Source organism: Pezoporus flaviventris, unplaced genomic scaffold (assembly GCF_033815535.1).
Source record: "Pezoporus flaviventris isolate CSIRO_AGI_PZ_B2104156 unplaced genomic scaffold, CSIRO_AGI_Pfla_v1 ptg000002l, whole genome shotgun sequence".
NCBI classification, from domain to species: Eukaryota; Metazoa; Chordata; class Aves; order Psittaciformes; family Psittacidae; genus Pezoporus; species Pezoporus flaviventris.
Genome location: NW_026892550.1, coordinates 60,096,583 through 60,112,699, shown reverse-complemented (window position 1 = coordinate 60,112,699; position 16,117 = coordinate 60,096,583). Strand labels below are relative to the sequence as shown.

Sequence of the window (16,117 nt, the reverse complement as noted above, 5' to 3'; positions counted from 1 at the left end):
GCAAAATAAAGTACATCTGAATTCACTTGATTTATGCTAGAGCTAGAGTTTCTATACAGGAGACAAACAGGAGACACACAGAAGACCCAAATCTTCTGCAACTATTTTGACAACTGTATTTTGGTTTATATCATAATTAGCTATGCTAGTAACGAGATACCTGGGGTTCTTGACTTAAACACAGAGGACATAATGAGGTATTTGTAGTTCAGTTGATACAGGACAAAGCTACCAAAATCATACAAGTTCCTTCTATAGGTGTAAAGTAAAATATACCCTTTGACATAAAAGAATTAGCTCTCTGTTCATATAAAGCAAGAATAGACACTGACAATTAATTTATAACCGCTAACTTTTCTGAGGATCTCCTTTAAATTCACAGTTTTATGTAAATTTATTTTCATCAATGAGAAAATGAAACTAAGAAGGTCTAACAAGATGTCTGTATAATGAATTGTAGGCATTCAATATGAAGTAATTGGAACTTCTCATTTATACTTAAGGCTTTAAAATTGCAAAAAAAGACAGATATGCTAAAATATGCCATGAGATCTCATTTTAACAGATTTTCATTAAAACCATCCTGTTTTGTTAAGCATTTTGGTTTGCCAAGTGTGAAAAAAACTATTAACTAATATATTTAAGAAATGATGACAAACATGTAGGATATTCCCTAGGGATTAATAACCTACTGGAAAGCTTGATGGCACACACACACATTAACCACACTGGGTCATTAATCCGAAAGAAGTACCTTGCAGTGAGGGTGCTATTCCCATTATGAGATAATGAAAGGGAAAAAAAATCATACCTATTTTTTCTGGGGCTCCATGGCTTTTAAATTTCTATAGCACTTACATTGAAAAATTCTTTTCTATTTAGCATGACACATGCATGACTTCAATGGTTTGGATACACACCAGCTGACAGACTAATTTAACTGTTGCCCATTATATCGATCAGTTAATGTTATATGAAAGAATTTAGTGGCTCCAAATCAACTTTTCTATTATAGTATATCTTTCAAAGGCTTTCATAAGTATTCTTTCACCAGATTTCAAGACTTCACTTCTGTTCTTATTTTGTGGTGCTTGCCTGTAGTTCCTAAAAAAAAATTCTCAGGCGTTGAAAACCAACCAGTTAAATTCAAGTAAGTACTCCAAGAAAAATTAATTCCCTGGGCATGCAAAGCTTCTTTTAAGCGATTTTCGTATTTTAAAAATACATTACCTGAGTCGGTAGAATAAACTCGGAAACTCTTGTCCCAGAAGCCACAGACCAAGATGTAACGATTATCAGAGGTGATGACAAAACACTGGGAATGCACCTGAATGCTTTGATCTAACAGGTCAGTGATTTGCCTCCTGTGCATACCTGTATTGCTGGCTGAGCAGAAATACACACAAATCAAGAAATTTTAGCATCCACATTCACAGAACAAAAGCACATTTTAGAAATTAACATTCACACCAAAACTACTTCTCATTGCTGTTACTTGGTTTTTGTGGCAGGGATATTCTCTTTCTACTTTTACTATAAAATACTCATTACACTTGGAACAATGCTAATTCCTTCTGGTATATATTCTAAATTAGGAGAATTCCCTTCTTTAAGTCAAATATAAATGAAAGATTGAAAAAAGGAATGATAAATAAAAATTTAATAAGCTTCTTTCCCCCCTTCTAGTATAGGAAATTAAGAAACAGATGAAAGGAATATAATTAGAAGACAGTACATAAACACATATACTATATAGTGGCTCGAATGCAGACAATATTGGAATTATGATTTCAAAACCGTACACAAGTTGTATTTCACTGCAAGCATTGTAATTTAAAAAAGAATACCTGCAGTAAACATTACTACCATTTACTACTTTTTTAAGCATTGCACAAAATTTCACCATCGTATCGCCACAATCGCCTTTAGGGTTGGGAGAAAATATTCACCCTACTTTGATCACCTGCTGTTTTATTTTCCCCAGATAATCTTGCTTTGTGAACCCACAGAATGGACAGGAATCAATTACTGAACACATTTTTCATATTATACTTTGCCCTTATTAACTGATGTGTATGCATACAGATACATGGTTTCCTATAGATATATATCATGAAAATCCCACACTGTAGGAAGAACTTTAATGTGCTGAGGGAACCTGACTCCCCAGGCAAGTAAGTTCTCCTAGGCCTGGGTTTGTCTTCCAGCTGCTCAGAGCACCATTACTTCCATTTCCGGTGGTCCCCTCAACCTTTGTGTCCTGGTCTTGAGCTCTTCTTTACTCTTTGCTCTTTACCTTCTTTCCACTCTCACAGGCTAGCTATCCCCTAACTCTTGGGCTTATTTCATATACTATATACGAAATCCTTTATTTATTTATGCTTTCGCTACATTTAAAATGTTGACACTCTCTTGTCCATATGGGTAGCAAATAATTTAGCAAGGTATTTACACTTCCTCTACGGGTAACACATAAAAGGGCCTTGACTTCTGCTGGGACTACTTAAAGAATAACAACAGTGAGTTATAAATGCACAGTGAAGTGTTCTGTATGATGAAATAATGGCAAATAACACCCCAAAAACATTTCGCGTGGATAAGACCTTCAAAAAACTTCACCTCAAAAACAGGTCTAGAATCAATGCCATATTAGACACTGCTGGCTTACATCTTCCTGTGCAACTGGAAAACAAGGACAGCAGGAATCTCTCTGTATGACTAGGACAGCAATAAGATTCCTGCTATAACCATAAAAGTGCAATTTTGTGGTCCTCTTAGGTGCCATATTTAGGTAAATGCATCTAGCCACAATTAAAAACCTTTAATATTATCTACATAATTACTTGCTTATACCCAATGATGCTACTAAACAGTGACAAAGAAAGCCTTAAACCTTTTAAACTATGTCCAGAGTAATCACAAGGCTGATTCGAGATCTATTGTACGATCTATTAAATGAGTTTTCAGAACTGTGAACATTAATTTTAAAGGTGTTTATACCAAACAAAAGTCAAAGTATTTTCTAAATTAAATGCAAGCCTAAAAATGGAATTATAATTTTAAAATTCTTCACAATATGTAGAAAAATCACCAGATAGGCCTAATACAATTTTGGCTGTGGTTTGGTTTTTGTTTTTTTTTTCTGGGGCGTTTATATTTCTAAGGTCTACCTGATAGCAAGTTTTAAAGCAGAATATACATTTCCTTCTCCAAACAATTTTCAGATAAAATCTATTTCAGGAAGGAAGGAGAGTTACAGCACATGTCCTCCTCACTACAAATTACAAATATGGCATTATTCAGATGGGAATTGATTTTAGAAACTTTGGAAAAACATCATATCAGCTCTATAAGATGGTTTAATATGCCCACACTGTTCCTGATTTAATTATCATAGAGCTTACCCAGCAAAATGGCTACACAGCAACAGTCACCATCTACAAACGAATGTAATGCAGTTCCTACTGTGATATGCATATTGGTTTTGAAATTAATTCTCACTAGCTGACAGACTTGTCAATCTAACCGATCCAGACAAGTTCGGTTTTGCTCTGATTTTTTTTCATGCTTCTATAATTGGCCATTTCACCTCTTTTTCACTTAAACAACCATCCTGAAATGGACAGTTTTAAAAACAGAGCTAAGCTTGAAGTCTAGTAGAACTGGGAGCAGGAGGAATCCTGTCTTCTTTGCTCCTGTGAACTACAGCTAGAATATATAATGGGGTTAGGTTGTTCTGCATTTACTGTTTGCCATGCTGCAGGCTTCTGAATTATCATTGAAGTATGCGCTCCCCAAAGTTGGATCTGTAATGAAAGAACTGACCAAACTATCCATACTAATGGAGAAATCAGCTCTATATAAACTAATAAACCTCTACAGTAAAAAGTCATGAATTGAATCTATTACACTGAGCCATTGAATAAAAGCCATTCCTCCGCCCCTTTTTAATAAAAGAAAAACATACACAAATTTAACTAGTGATGCTGATCAAAAGATGCGTTACCCTTGAAAAATGAATACTAATATCTCAATACTAAAACAGAGTGGGCAATATATTTCAACTTTGAAAATGCTTTGCAATTACACATTAATCCCCTCAGCCTGAACAGCAGGTCTATGAAGAAAGGACTGATCTCCTTTAATGACGGAACCCTGGCACCATGGTTTTATTTTTCACAACACGGCGCAGTTAAGAACCCCACTGTTATTATGAAAATTTCCTCAGCAAAGGAGCTCCATCAAATTACCAGTGCACCAATTCATCATAACATGCCTCGCTCCTGCTCATCAACAAGTCTGGGTGATGAAAAGATCCAATATTATCCTGACAGTACTTCATGCACATTCTCAATCACACATTATTACAGCATCCATATTAATTTTCACTGACACGCGTCCTAGGCCTGTTCAAATTAGGCAAACCAACAAGGGGGAGTTGATGAAATACCAGCATAGCCACAGCTCATTGCATTCCAATTTGCATGCAAATGGTTTATCAGGAAAATTCCATTCCCAGCAACCAGCAAGTGAAAAACAACCGTAATCTACACTTCAGGGCCACCATACAGAGCTTAATGAATCGCAAAGAGAGAAGGAAGTGACAGACCTATGAGAGGATCGATTTCCACTGGCAGCTGGTAAGGCTGGTCTTGTACAGCACCTTGATGAGCTGGAATTTAGGAAAGAAGATTTTAAAACTTTGCATTTTTTTTAATACGTGAAGCCACATACATTTTATAAATCAAAGCTATGTCCCTTTTTTAACTATTAGAGATTCTTCTGTATCAAACGAATTAAAAAAGCACACCAAAATTCCAGGTGCTTCTGTGGGCTGCTTATTAAACATTTATTTTAGATTAGTGCTATTCTGAATGTATGCCATCGGCAGCAGCTTTGGTCCTCAGCCATAAGCTCTAGCAGATGCTTTACTGGGAACCTCTCCTGTCGCAACAAAATAAAATTAAGTGGTAAAGAGCACTGACAGCAAAATGTAACAACCATCTGCTGACTGTAGCAAATACTATGTCCCTCTTTCCTTTTTAAAGCTCTGCTTTGAACAAGTGAAGCACAAAGGACTTTTTTTTTTTTAAGTCAGTTTATGATGCAGACAGGGAAATCTCATAGTCATCCAGTATTTCAAGATTCATTCATCACCAAAACCCATTTATTTGCAATTTTGCATAGAAGTTAATATATAATTCTGCTGACCTACATTTCATCTGGCACCTGGCATACCAGTGAAATGCCTACTTTCTGAATTTTTCCTTCAGTTTGAAAAAAAAGGCCTTTTTTTTTTTTCCCCCACAGCCTCACTAAACAAACATGCAAGCAAACATACTCTCCTCCCCCAACGGATCACAAGATATTCTTGGAAGTGGAACAAAAATAATGGATGAACACTTAACCTGTGATTTTTCTATCTTACCATCTATAGCTTAATATAAAAGTCAGTATCAACAGAAAGGTTTCATAAGTAATTCGTAAGTCAAAGTTATGCTGCAATCACTATGAGAAAAAAAACATGACAAGATGGAGGTAACCTGTTGGGTACCAGTGCCATTACATGCTAGCAAAGCCACCAAACTCATACACAAAAGTAGGAATGAGATATTGAACTATATATCACTGACAACGTGGCAACTTAACTTTTTTATCATGATGCCTCATTAGTAAAGATAATGGTAAGTCCACAGGAGGAGATATGGAGTAGTAATGATATCTGCCCTCTAATCCTAGCAGAAGTCACTTTGGTATAAAACTTGAAGGCAAAAATAGTGAAGACTGGTTTCAAGAATTCATATCCAGGTATCTTAAGCACAGTACTCCATTAACAGCCTGCAGCTGACCAGCGTGCTCTCAAAGAGGTGGCATGAGGTGGGTTTTTACCAGGTTTTATTTCTGTTCAGTTGCCTTTTGTTTGTTTTGAATTACAGGTTTTCTTGAGCTTTTTTTTTAAAGACAAGTGTAAAATACCTCTAAATGAAAAAAAAATACTTAAAACAAAGATTACTGTTCTCAGTATGTCAGGAAAAAAAATGAAAATCTGAAGGTTTGTTCAACTCAAAGCAGTTAATTACTACACTCGACAACTGGTTTCTTGCCCACAGATCATCACCAGCAGACTTACAAGAAAATCAAAATCAACTCCCACCACTTTAGAACCTCTTCTTTTCCCATGACTGTTGTATGTCCACAAAGACTTTTTTTTAAAAGCCTTGAATATTGCTGTCCTCCTTTCAAACAAATCTCAATAGTCCCGTACATAGTTCTTGCTCACAACTTATTAACTAGACAAGTGCTCGTCCCCCCCTTTCTTTTCAAGCATTTCTTGGATGAGTAAATTGATGCATAGATGTTTCTATTCATACAAAGTTGAGAGGTAATTTGTGAGAATTAGGGAAAAGAGTGGGAATCATCTGGCTTTTCTCAAAATGTAGTCAAGGACCAAGAATCCAGATTTCTTAGTAGGTATTTCAGGGATGTGGGTATTACTCTGGTTCAAATGCCTTCTAGTTAAGTTATTTCAGTAGAAGCTCTTTTTAACCCTTCTTGAAAAGCCTTTGACCGGATTTACTGCATAGCACTGAAATAAACTACCTTTCATGCCTTGGGCATCAGACTGTCACAGGGAAAGGAGGAAAGAAGGATGAATATCTTTAAGATTAGACAACATTAGAATTGAAAATAAAATGACAGTGTTCTCAGGTCCAACACATTTTTAAAGGACAGCTGATTTGATTGGTTGCTATGCAAATGAATATATTGTTTTCCTTTCATACTGACAAATATATAAGCACCTAATAACTTTGGGATGTTTAAGTTACAGAAGATACAGACTTCCCTACATCTTTAATCTTCTAAGCTTCATTAGAATGTGGCTTTATCATCAGAATACGGTACTCATAATCAACTAGAAAAAGATTTCAGACAAGTTCTACATGCTTTAAAATTTGTCTTTGATGTGATATGGTTCAGACTTCCATCTGAGTGAAAAACAAATTAAAGAGGAAGAGTGTGACTTTATAATGATTACAGAGCAACATGCAGTTTTTCTCTTCTTGCATAGTGCCTGATGGCCTGGAAAGGAATACATTGTTGTTACAAACCTCTTGTGTGCTACACATTCTGCTACACAATAGTTCAAGTTAACTTTTTAAGAAGAAACTAAGTCCACGTGTGAAGAGCATGCTGCGTCAATGAACTTGACTTAGTCTTGACATGTTAAATTTTAAACAGTTCTGCTGCAAATCTGGAAACTGACAACAAAAGTACTGCTTGATGGCAGTGGTTTCTTAGGCTACTTACTTTAATTTACTTACCAGGAAGATTATGCCACTTGTTTACAGCAAATAGCCTATTTGCAGTAACTGTGATCACAGCAGGAGTGGCCAGACCAGGCTGGGTGTTGGCTGCTACATGAGCGACAGGGGAGTTGGACGGGAACTTTAGAACCATGATAACATCCTGTTGAGCTTGGTCTGTGAACATCAATGGACTCTGCAGGAGGAGATACTGTTGAGTGCACACGACAAGAACCCAAATACATGGGAAAAGAAAACACGGGAAGGAGAAGAGAAGACGGGACAAGAGATGGAAGATTGGATTAAAATACACAGGATCCAATAGCAGCTGCAGTGGAAAGCAAATGCAATAATTGGACAGGCTTGTGGAAACAACCATTTTAGGCAGAAAAACTTTCATGTACACTATTAATCTGAGAGCCTTGTTGAGCACAGAGTGTCTATATACAAACTTTGCTACAGATCACAGCAGATTAAACCAAAAGTTTCCAATGACCTATCTCTGCCAGAAGAATTCTCCTTCATATCTGCAGAGATAGTATGTCAAGGAAAGCAATGCCAAACTAGGAGGGAACACCCACACAAAAAAAGTGAGCAAGAGAAATCCCTGCTCCCAGAGATTGTCTCAAGTTCCATTAAATTGGCAGACTGCAATTCTTTACAAACCAGATGAGAACATGAAAGCACATTAAAATAAACAGATACACACATACACTAGATATATGTTCTGTATATATTTCTGGTGTACAAAAATAAGATTTATGAATGCAAAGTAGAAGACTTTACTGCAAATGTGTTTCAAAGGACAAACATAATTAAATGCAGTTGTAAAGAAGATAAAGTGGACGTGACTACAGACGCTATTCTGCGTTGTTTCTAGAAATACTAAAGGGAAGGAATGAATCCAGACTCTCATTTTCAACATAATATTTTTAAGTTTTTGTTTTCTAATTTAGTAAGTTGAAAAGTTTAATAACTTTTAAACTAAGCTACACTAATACTGTTTCAAATGTTGAAACAAAATATTGAGGACCTTATCTCTGGGTATCAAACATAAGGAGGAAAAGCAAAACTTAATGCGTTTATGATAGCGTGGCATACCTAAAAAATGAGAACTCCACTGAGATGCAGAAATACAACCTAGTCACCAGTAGCCACATTGCTGTAGTATTTGTAATTTTCTAATAACTGAATTAGAACACTAATGAAGTGTTCTTAGCTATTTTTCACCTGCAATATTTCATTACATATATGTGTACGTAAGTGCATACATTTAATGTATATTTATACAGAACTAATAAAAAAATTAAATACATTTGCATTTTTATCACTCCTTTTTAAAAAGTTATTAAGAGTACTTAGAAAAACATATTGCTCTATGAATTCCTATTTGCAGTCTTTGCATAAAGGTGTAAATAAAAGCAACTAATAAGCTACCCAGACACCCTTCTGAGCAAGTGGCTAAAAGCCAATCAATATTATGAGTTAATCCTCCCTGGATGCTCATTCAATTAAAGGTGTCAGTAATGCCTCATCTGATGTGGCCTCAATTAAATCCAGCTATCTGATGGTTGAAAACACAAGGGGATACAGCAACAGCAGCAAAACCAGACAAATAGGCAGCCTTCGTGTGACTGCTAATTGCTACACCTGGTGTATATTATGGCTCGTGCACTTAACACAGCAAGTGGTAGTTTTGAATTTGGCTGTATTCATGCCTACATGCATACACACACACACACACATGTGAAAACAGAAAGCTCAGTAAATAATATAACTAGAAATAATTCAAAATTGTGGTAGGAAAAAAATCCTTACTGCATTTCAGCTCCACGAATAGCACTTTGAAAACCACTTAATATAGTACCATTATAAAAACATGTATTAATAACCACAAAACTGGTCAAAGCAAGTAGAGAACTAAGGTTTTTTTTTCCTGTGTGTGTACCTCAGTCCCCCCAAAAACACGGGAGGTAGAAACAGTTAGAATTTAACTTCTTTCATTACATACTAAATCTTTACTAATTCAGCATCATGAGAAATATTATTATAAAACCACACAAACTGCTTCCTGGCATCAAATTTATTTATATAACAATGGGTCTGACAAACATATCAACAATCAACTTCTCAAGTTCCTCCTCTTCCTGAAACAAATGCCTCTAAATTAGAGCAAGTGCCTAGTGCATGGCACCATGACAGATGGATACACATATGGCATGGATGATGAGGGTACTTGGGCTTCCCAACATCCCTGTTAACAAGGCTCTTCTGAAAGGGAGAGCCCCATGGACAGCCCACACAAGTCACTGTAGCGGTCTGCAGCCCTGAGACACTATGTGGGAGGTGTAATGGGCCAACAGATCACAGATCAGCACAATCAGCTCTGTCCATCCAGGGCATGGGATCCCAGGGCACGATCACAGCTTCAAATGCAGCATGTACAGGCTGCAGAAAGGGAGGTGGGGATGGGGGACAGTCAGCTGAGCAAGTCTCAGGTACAACACATGTCATATTTGAGAAAGGCTAGTAGCTCAATTTGACCAGAAAGTTTACGCTTCTTAGACATCCACATCACAAGGCTCATAAGCTACTTGGGAAATATTTAAGGGTTTTGTGTGATTTTCCTAAAACCTTTTGCACTTCAGATATATTTTTAATGATCTTAGTCTGCTTGAGTAGGACATACGTCTTACAGAACATACAAGAATAAAATGTCTTTTCTTATATTTCAGTGTAAAATGTTGATCTTAACAATAAGGGAATGTAACCTTTTGAAAAACTTGTGAATTAGCAGACCACTTGCTCCACTTGTTGGAGTATCACGTAACATGCTTGGCTCTGGATCTATGACAACACAAATGATATTTTAGACCCAAGGACAGCACACAACATGATATGGAACGTAATCAGTAACAAAATAATAGTTTGTATAATAAAATTATATTAGACACAAGTAGAGGTAAAAGGGAAAGCATGTTAATGCTCACTGCCTGGATTTTATTACCCTAGCTTTACTGCAAAACACATTTGGTCACATTCTTTGCTATGTAAGTTTCAGCTCATGAATTCCTAGTAATCCTGGTTTTAGGGGAAAACCTATGCCTGAGGGAAAAGACAAGGAAGTTCCACCTCCTAAATCCATGCTTTTCGGGGAATCTGCCAAAGATTAGCTAAATTGTCTCCATGATGACTGGCTCTCACCTGTACAGGTATGGTATTAACAAAATCAACTGATGAAGTGTTCTTAGATTACACTGACAAAAAAGGTCTGTACTAGAAATCAATACAATCCTTTCAGCAATAAATAAATAGTTAAGCACTGCATACACTCTCAGTCACACAAAATCATTACTCATCTGCTGCTTTAAATAACATCATTCCATGACCACAAAAAAACAAAGCAAAGTGATCGGTTCTGTAACTTTAAGATAGCAAAGGAAGTGAACAAAATAGGAGGTCACAAAGAGTTAACATGGTACTTACCACCTGCATGGCAGAACTTCTTGGAGGATGTGGTTCTATGAGCAGTTGGGAAGGGGTCTGTCCAAAACTTCGTATTTGAGCTTCAACAGCCTGGAAAAGGCACAGGCAGGTTTGCATGTTAAGAGGTGCTAATTACAGGGAATAGAACCGTAACTGTCACCTGAAAATGTCATTCCACACTTCTGGTTTGTTTCATGTTGAAAATCAACCCCGTGTGTTCACTGTGGGGCTAAGTGCTTGGCACTGGTACTAAGAATGAGGTAATCATTTTAGTACTGTGGATGCTATTTCCATGAGAAACTCTGCAAAACCTCATCCTGCTCAATGATATTAAACAGAAACAAGCTATTATAATCAGAAACCCTCTTTATTGGCTCCATTTTTCCTTTCTAACACTGGCCTACCCTGTTTGTATCATAACTCAGAAACAAAAGTTAACTTTTAAAAAGTTTCCATAGGCATTAAGTGTTCTGTTTTCTATTTAAACTCCACTGCTTAGTTTCACAGCATTAACTACAATGAAAGCAATACCGAGCTGTTTTCTTATTTTCTTGTTTATTCAAAACGAGCAAACAACTTTAGGATGTATTGAAGTACCAACAGCAAAACCAGGATTACATATGCAGCTAAAGGAGAACATGATATATTTTATATCTATTGATAATGATATATTGCAACAAACTTTTTAAAAAAACTTTGTATCTTCAGCAACATGCTTTGTCACTTCATAAGGCATATATGAAAATCCCATCTCATGCTTAGTCATTTCTTAAAAATAATGATTCTGAAATGTGTAAACTTCTATCTCTTGCCTAGGTATGTCCAACTCATTTTCCATGTTGCCAGTTATTGCCCACTGGCTTAAATTAAAAATTAAGTAGTCAAAATTCAGTAAGTTATTTCTTGTCAGCCAGCCCTGCACTATCCACAGAAACAGGCTAATAATAACAATAAAAATCTTAAATCATGGATCTTAGATCAAATCTCTTTCATTGTGAGCTGAAGTAAATAAAACTACTTTGCATTTCCTGTGGGCTAACAGATTGCACATGGGCTGATACTTTAGTTTCTCTGCTACACGGTGCGTTGAGCCCTGCGTTCTCAAAGCACCTAGTGATGCTGAATACCAAAGGTGAGACATAAGCAAGTCCTATGTTCAAAAGAAGTCCTGAAAATCAGGTCCTTCAAAAAAGTGTTTAAATGGCAAGCTTGAAAGCTGAAGCACAAAACCACTAGCCACTTTTTAGCTACTAGAACGTGTTTTGCTATCAGAGATTCTTCTTTTTCACGGTTCAACATACCTTGAGGCTCCTTACACTTCTATTTCCTGCTCTATTTTAGCCACTCATTAACATTTTTGAGACAACGGAATAACACTTATGCTGAACTTAGTCTTACATACAACTATTTTTAGATAATAATAAAGACTATCACTAGGACCCAATTTTTTCCTCTTACAGAAATAACAAAACCCAAAGTAGAATACACCTGAGGCCTTACAATCATCAAAAATAATCATTCTGTGATTGAAAATATGCCATCTAAAACACTTGACCTTATTACCTTTGGCAGAGCTTTTGAAATATCTGAACTCACCAGAAGAGGAATTGCAATTACCCTATGGACAGATTCTAACACTCTTGTACAGACTGGGAAGCGCCTTAATCTTCAAAGAACTGGTGAATCAGTAAGTTTATCAAAAAGCTGGATGAAATCTGACATACAAACACAAGTGATTTAACTAGTACCTTCTGAGGAACAGCAACAGCAAATTTGTGAAACACTAAAGCTCAGTAAGACCATCAGAGTCCCCTTCCTAGTGATGAGACATGCTACATTAAAATTCAAATCTGGATTTTATGACTCGAGATATCAAGGGAATCACAAGGGCATAGAATTTGAGGTCCCTTAAGACATTAGACATTAACAAAGCAACAGCATACTGGTCAGCAGCTCTGCCCTCTCCATAAAAAGCTGTTAGTTTGAAAAAATGCAGATTAAAGGGATTTGCTTACATTTGCAGAATGAGCAGAACATTTTTACCAGCAAATGGGAATTCTGCATTGCATTGAGGGTAGAACTAGAAAAACACAGAAGGAGCAGTATGCAGACAGTCCTGGATGTCTGTTATTCTGTGCTTGGTAAAAACTTTAGACCAAACCTACCATCTACAGGATCCACTATTTATTTCCTATAAAATATATATCTGATATATTATACAAAATTAATAAAATATTATTGAAGCACAACTTCCAGGCATTTCTTTTAGAGCTGAAAACAGAATAAAGATAATCAGATAAAAAGAGGAAATAATAAGCTTCAGATTGGTTAACTTCCTAATGTATTAACTTATGATCAATATAATAACTTCCATTCCCAAATTGCCCCTGTTTAGCATTTAAAGGGAGTTAGAATTTTGTTCTTCCCATGAAATCTGATATGTCCTTTAATTCCCAATGCTACCCCTAGAAACTATTCTTACATAGTGCCAGTACTAAGAAAGAGAAAATTAAACACAGAATACCTCATGTTGATGCAGAGCATTTCAAATACTTCAAATACATTCAGCATAACAAGACCCCAAACTGATGTAGAAGAAAAATGAGATGCTATAATGCTTTAATCAATGAAAAATCAGCAGTACAATGCTGTTTACCACAGTCCAGATCTCAGAGGAACTCACTACCTTCCAGCAACATAAAAACTGGAAGAGACACAGTTATGATTCCAGTGCTTGCTCACATACATGATGCTTACCATAGTCACTTTCCTAGACCACACAACAGCAGCAGTGTTCTTCAGTGCAGAAGAGCATCCCTCTGGGATGTTAAAAACAGGTATAAAATATTCTACTCAACCTGCAAGTAGAAAGTCACTGCCTGCTTTCAAGTAGTGTTCTGTCAGAGCTGGTAGAACTGCTGACCAAGGGGACAATGATTTTGAAAGTATGCCTTAGAGGACCACAAATTCTCTGTCTTTAGTCTTTAACAGACAGTTTCTACACCCATGTTTACAATCTAGCTTGAGTTTGGGATTTAACAGTTTCGTCACAAACAAGTCTTTTGGACTCACTAGGTTCCATCTGGTCCTTCCAAAAATATGAGAGCCTGCATTTCCAGGATTCCAATATTCCCCTGACACAATGTTTTCCTTTTAGCCAACAGAGCCTATAAAAATCTATATTCAGATCATATCCTACCACAAGTAACAAGGTTTCATAAAACATCAAAAATGCATAGAGTAAAAGCACAGGTATTGTTATCTGTGTGTCCTCGTTACTGATGTCTTCAGAGATCCAAAAGAAATTTGAAAAACTATTGAGTAAAAAAAACTACTTGGACAACTACTTCAAGACATAGTGGCTAGACTTTGGGATAAAAACCTTTCACATTCCTTTTAATTACCAAGAAAAAATGTAAAGATTTCTTTATTAAGCTTCAACATTTCTTAATTATGGCCAAGAGAGTGTACAAACAACCCCAAATGATTTCTTCCTTTTCCCAGATTGTATTTAAAGTCAATCCAAATGTCAGCTTGATGTTCTGCTGATGTCTCAGTCAGAAGAATCACATACAGACGGATGCAAGATGACCTCCCTCTGTCAGCAGAAACATGTGATGGTGAAGCTAGAATCAATCCCCAGTCTCTCCATTTACATAACAATGGAAAGAGAAATACAGGGCATTGTAGCCACCAGATGTCACACAGACTTTTGTTCAACCTGTCAAAGAAAATCAGCTAGGAGCAGGGAATCTTTTCCTCAGAGAGATAATTAATATCTCCTTTGAAGAAAAGGACCTACCACTTACCTGAGAATATAAAGTAAAATGACCAGCAGTCGAAAAGTCATCAACTTTCTAATAAATTATAGTACAGGTTCTAACTTTTATCTTGAAAAATGTATTACTAGCATTACCTGATGTTACTAAGACACAGCCAGCGTTTTCTAGTGGCAGAGGACGGGCATGTGTTCTCACATTGCTGAATCCCTCTGGAGCATAGAACTATTCAGATTATTGTAGGTAGAAATATTTACGAAATTCACACAACTAGTTTCACATCTATTAAAGGCACGATCTAACTGGAAAGGAATAAACTTTGTTTGAAAGATATCTTTAGTTCCACAGACTCTCATCTGTGAAAGCATTCTGCCTACCACAAAGATAACATCATTCAACATTTTGTTTCACTTCTTCTCAAGTATCTCAGTAAAATAGCCTTCTTCCTGTTAATCCTCTACTAAAACAAAACTTCGGTAAGGTCAGAATTGTTCCAGATGCTACAACAAGAAGTAATAAAATGAAACAAGGGTACTAACTCTTTTCAATAATCCACACCGCATACATCTCAAATCATACTTATATGACAAACACGGTATTCTGAATGTTAATTAAAATATGAAAGCCATCAGAAAATTTCTCAAGTTAGCATTTATCCGATTACCACAATAACCTGGATAATCTCCTCTTTTCTTGTAGGGTAGGAAGGGGAGAAAGGGAACAGGGAAGTAAATTAAAAGAGGAAAAGTAAAAAACCTGAAAACTTGGCTTAGATATAATGTAGTTTCTGGCCACTGCTAAGTATGGATATTTTCAGTCTCTGAACTTACCCTCTAATCTAACTGTGAAGAAAGTTAATTCAGCAGTATGCAGTACCCACCAAATACGGCTGTAAATTTTTTGGGAAGGAGGGTGATGGGGAGGTTGAACATATGGATGCACTTAAGGTAAAAACAGATGTTTGTTACTTTTCTTTGCAGCAACACTCAGAAACTAAGTCAAAATTGCTTTTTTTTCATGTTTATGTCTGAAAGAACTATAAAATTAAATATGAGGGAGGGAGGGTGGGTGGAGGGGAAACTGCAGTGAGTGTCACAGAGAAAGAATGAAACGGTCTTTAGTTTTGAACTCAGATTCTGAAATGAAGGCCCATATAGTTAAAAAGCAAGACATACACCATTTCACTCTAGATTTAAAGACCCTTAAAGAGACTAGCTCAGAGTTGCTTTCATCATGGCTGCTCAGACACAAATGTCTGAGAAGTCTAACGGCAGGGCATATCCATGTTAAAATACACGCCTCTGTCTGAATGCACAACCTACAACCTCACCATTTGTTACAAAGAGGCTATTTTCAGTCAATGTGCCTTTACAGATCTACACTGAAGTATTTCCAGTTATTTCTCAAATCTGTAAGTTTTAATTGCCAAACATTTGAAAAGCCAAGTGAAATAACATCATGCATTGTAATTATTCTTCCAGCATACATTTTAGGGACAGAAAATGTTTTGGGCTCATCCTCCATGTTTCTACCCAGTATTTATGTCCA

General features: G+C 36.4%; 1 protein-coding gene across 1 annotated transcript in view; it reads right to left on the bottom strand.

Moving 5' to 3' along the window:
• LRBA (LPS responsive beige-like anchor protein) overlaps nucleotides 1-16,117 on the bottom strand; it is a 401,040-nt gene that overhangs the window by 32,416 nt on the left and 352,507 nt on the right. Inside the window, exons 49-52 of the mRNA XM_061440892.1 lie at nucleotides 10,791-10,880; nucleotides 7,323-7,515; nucleotides 4,610-4,672; nucleotides 1,231-1,386 (exon numbers count right to left, since the gene is read on the bottom strand). Coding sequence (XP_061296876.1) covers nucleotides 1,231-1,386; nucleotides 4,610-4,672; nucleotides 7,323-7,515; nucleotides 10,791-10,880 — 502 coding nt within the window. The remainder of the gene's footprint in view (nucleotides 1-1,230; nucleotides 1,387-4,609; nucleotides 4,673-7,322; nucleotides 7,516-10,790; nucleotides 10,881-16,117) is intronic.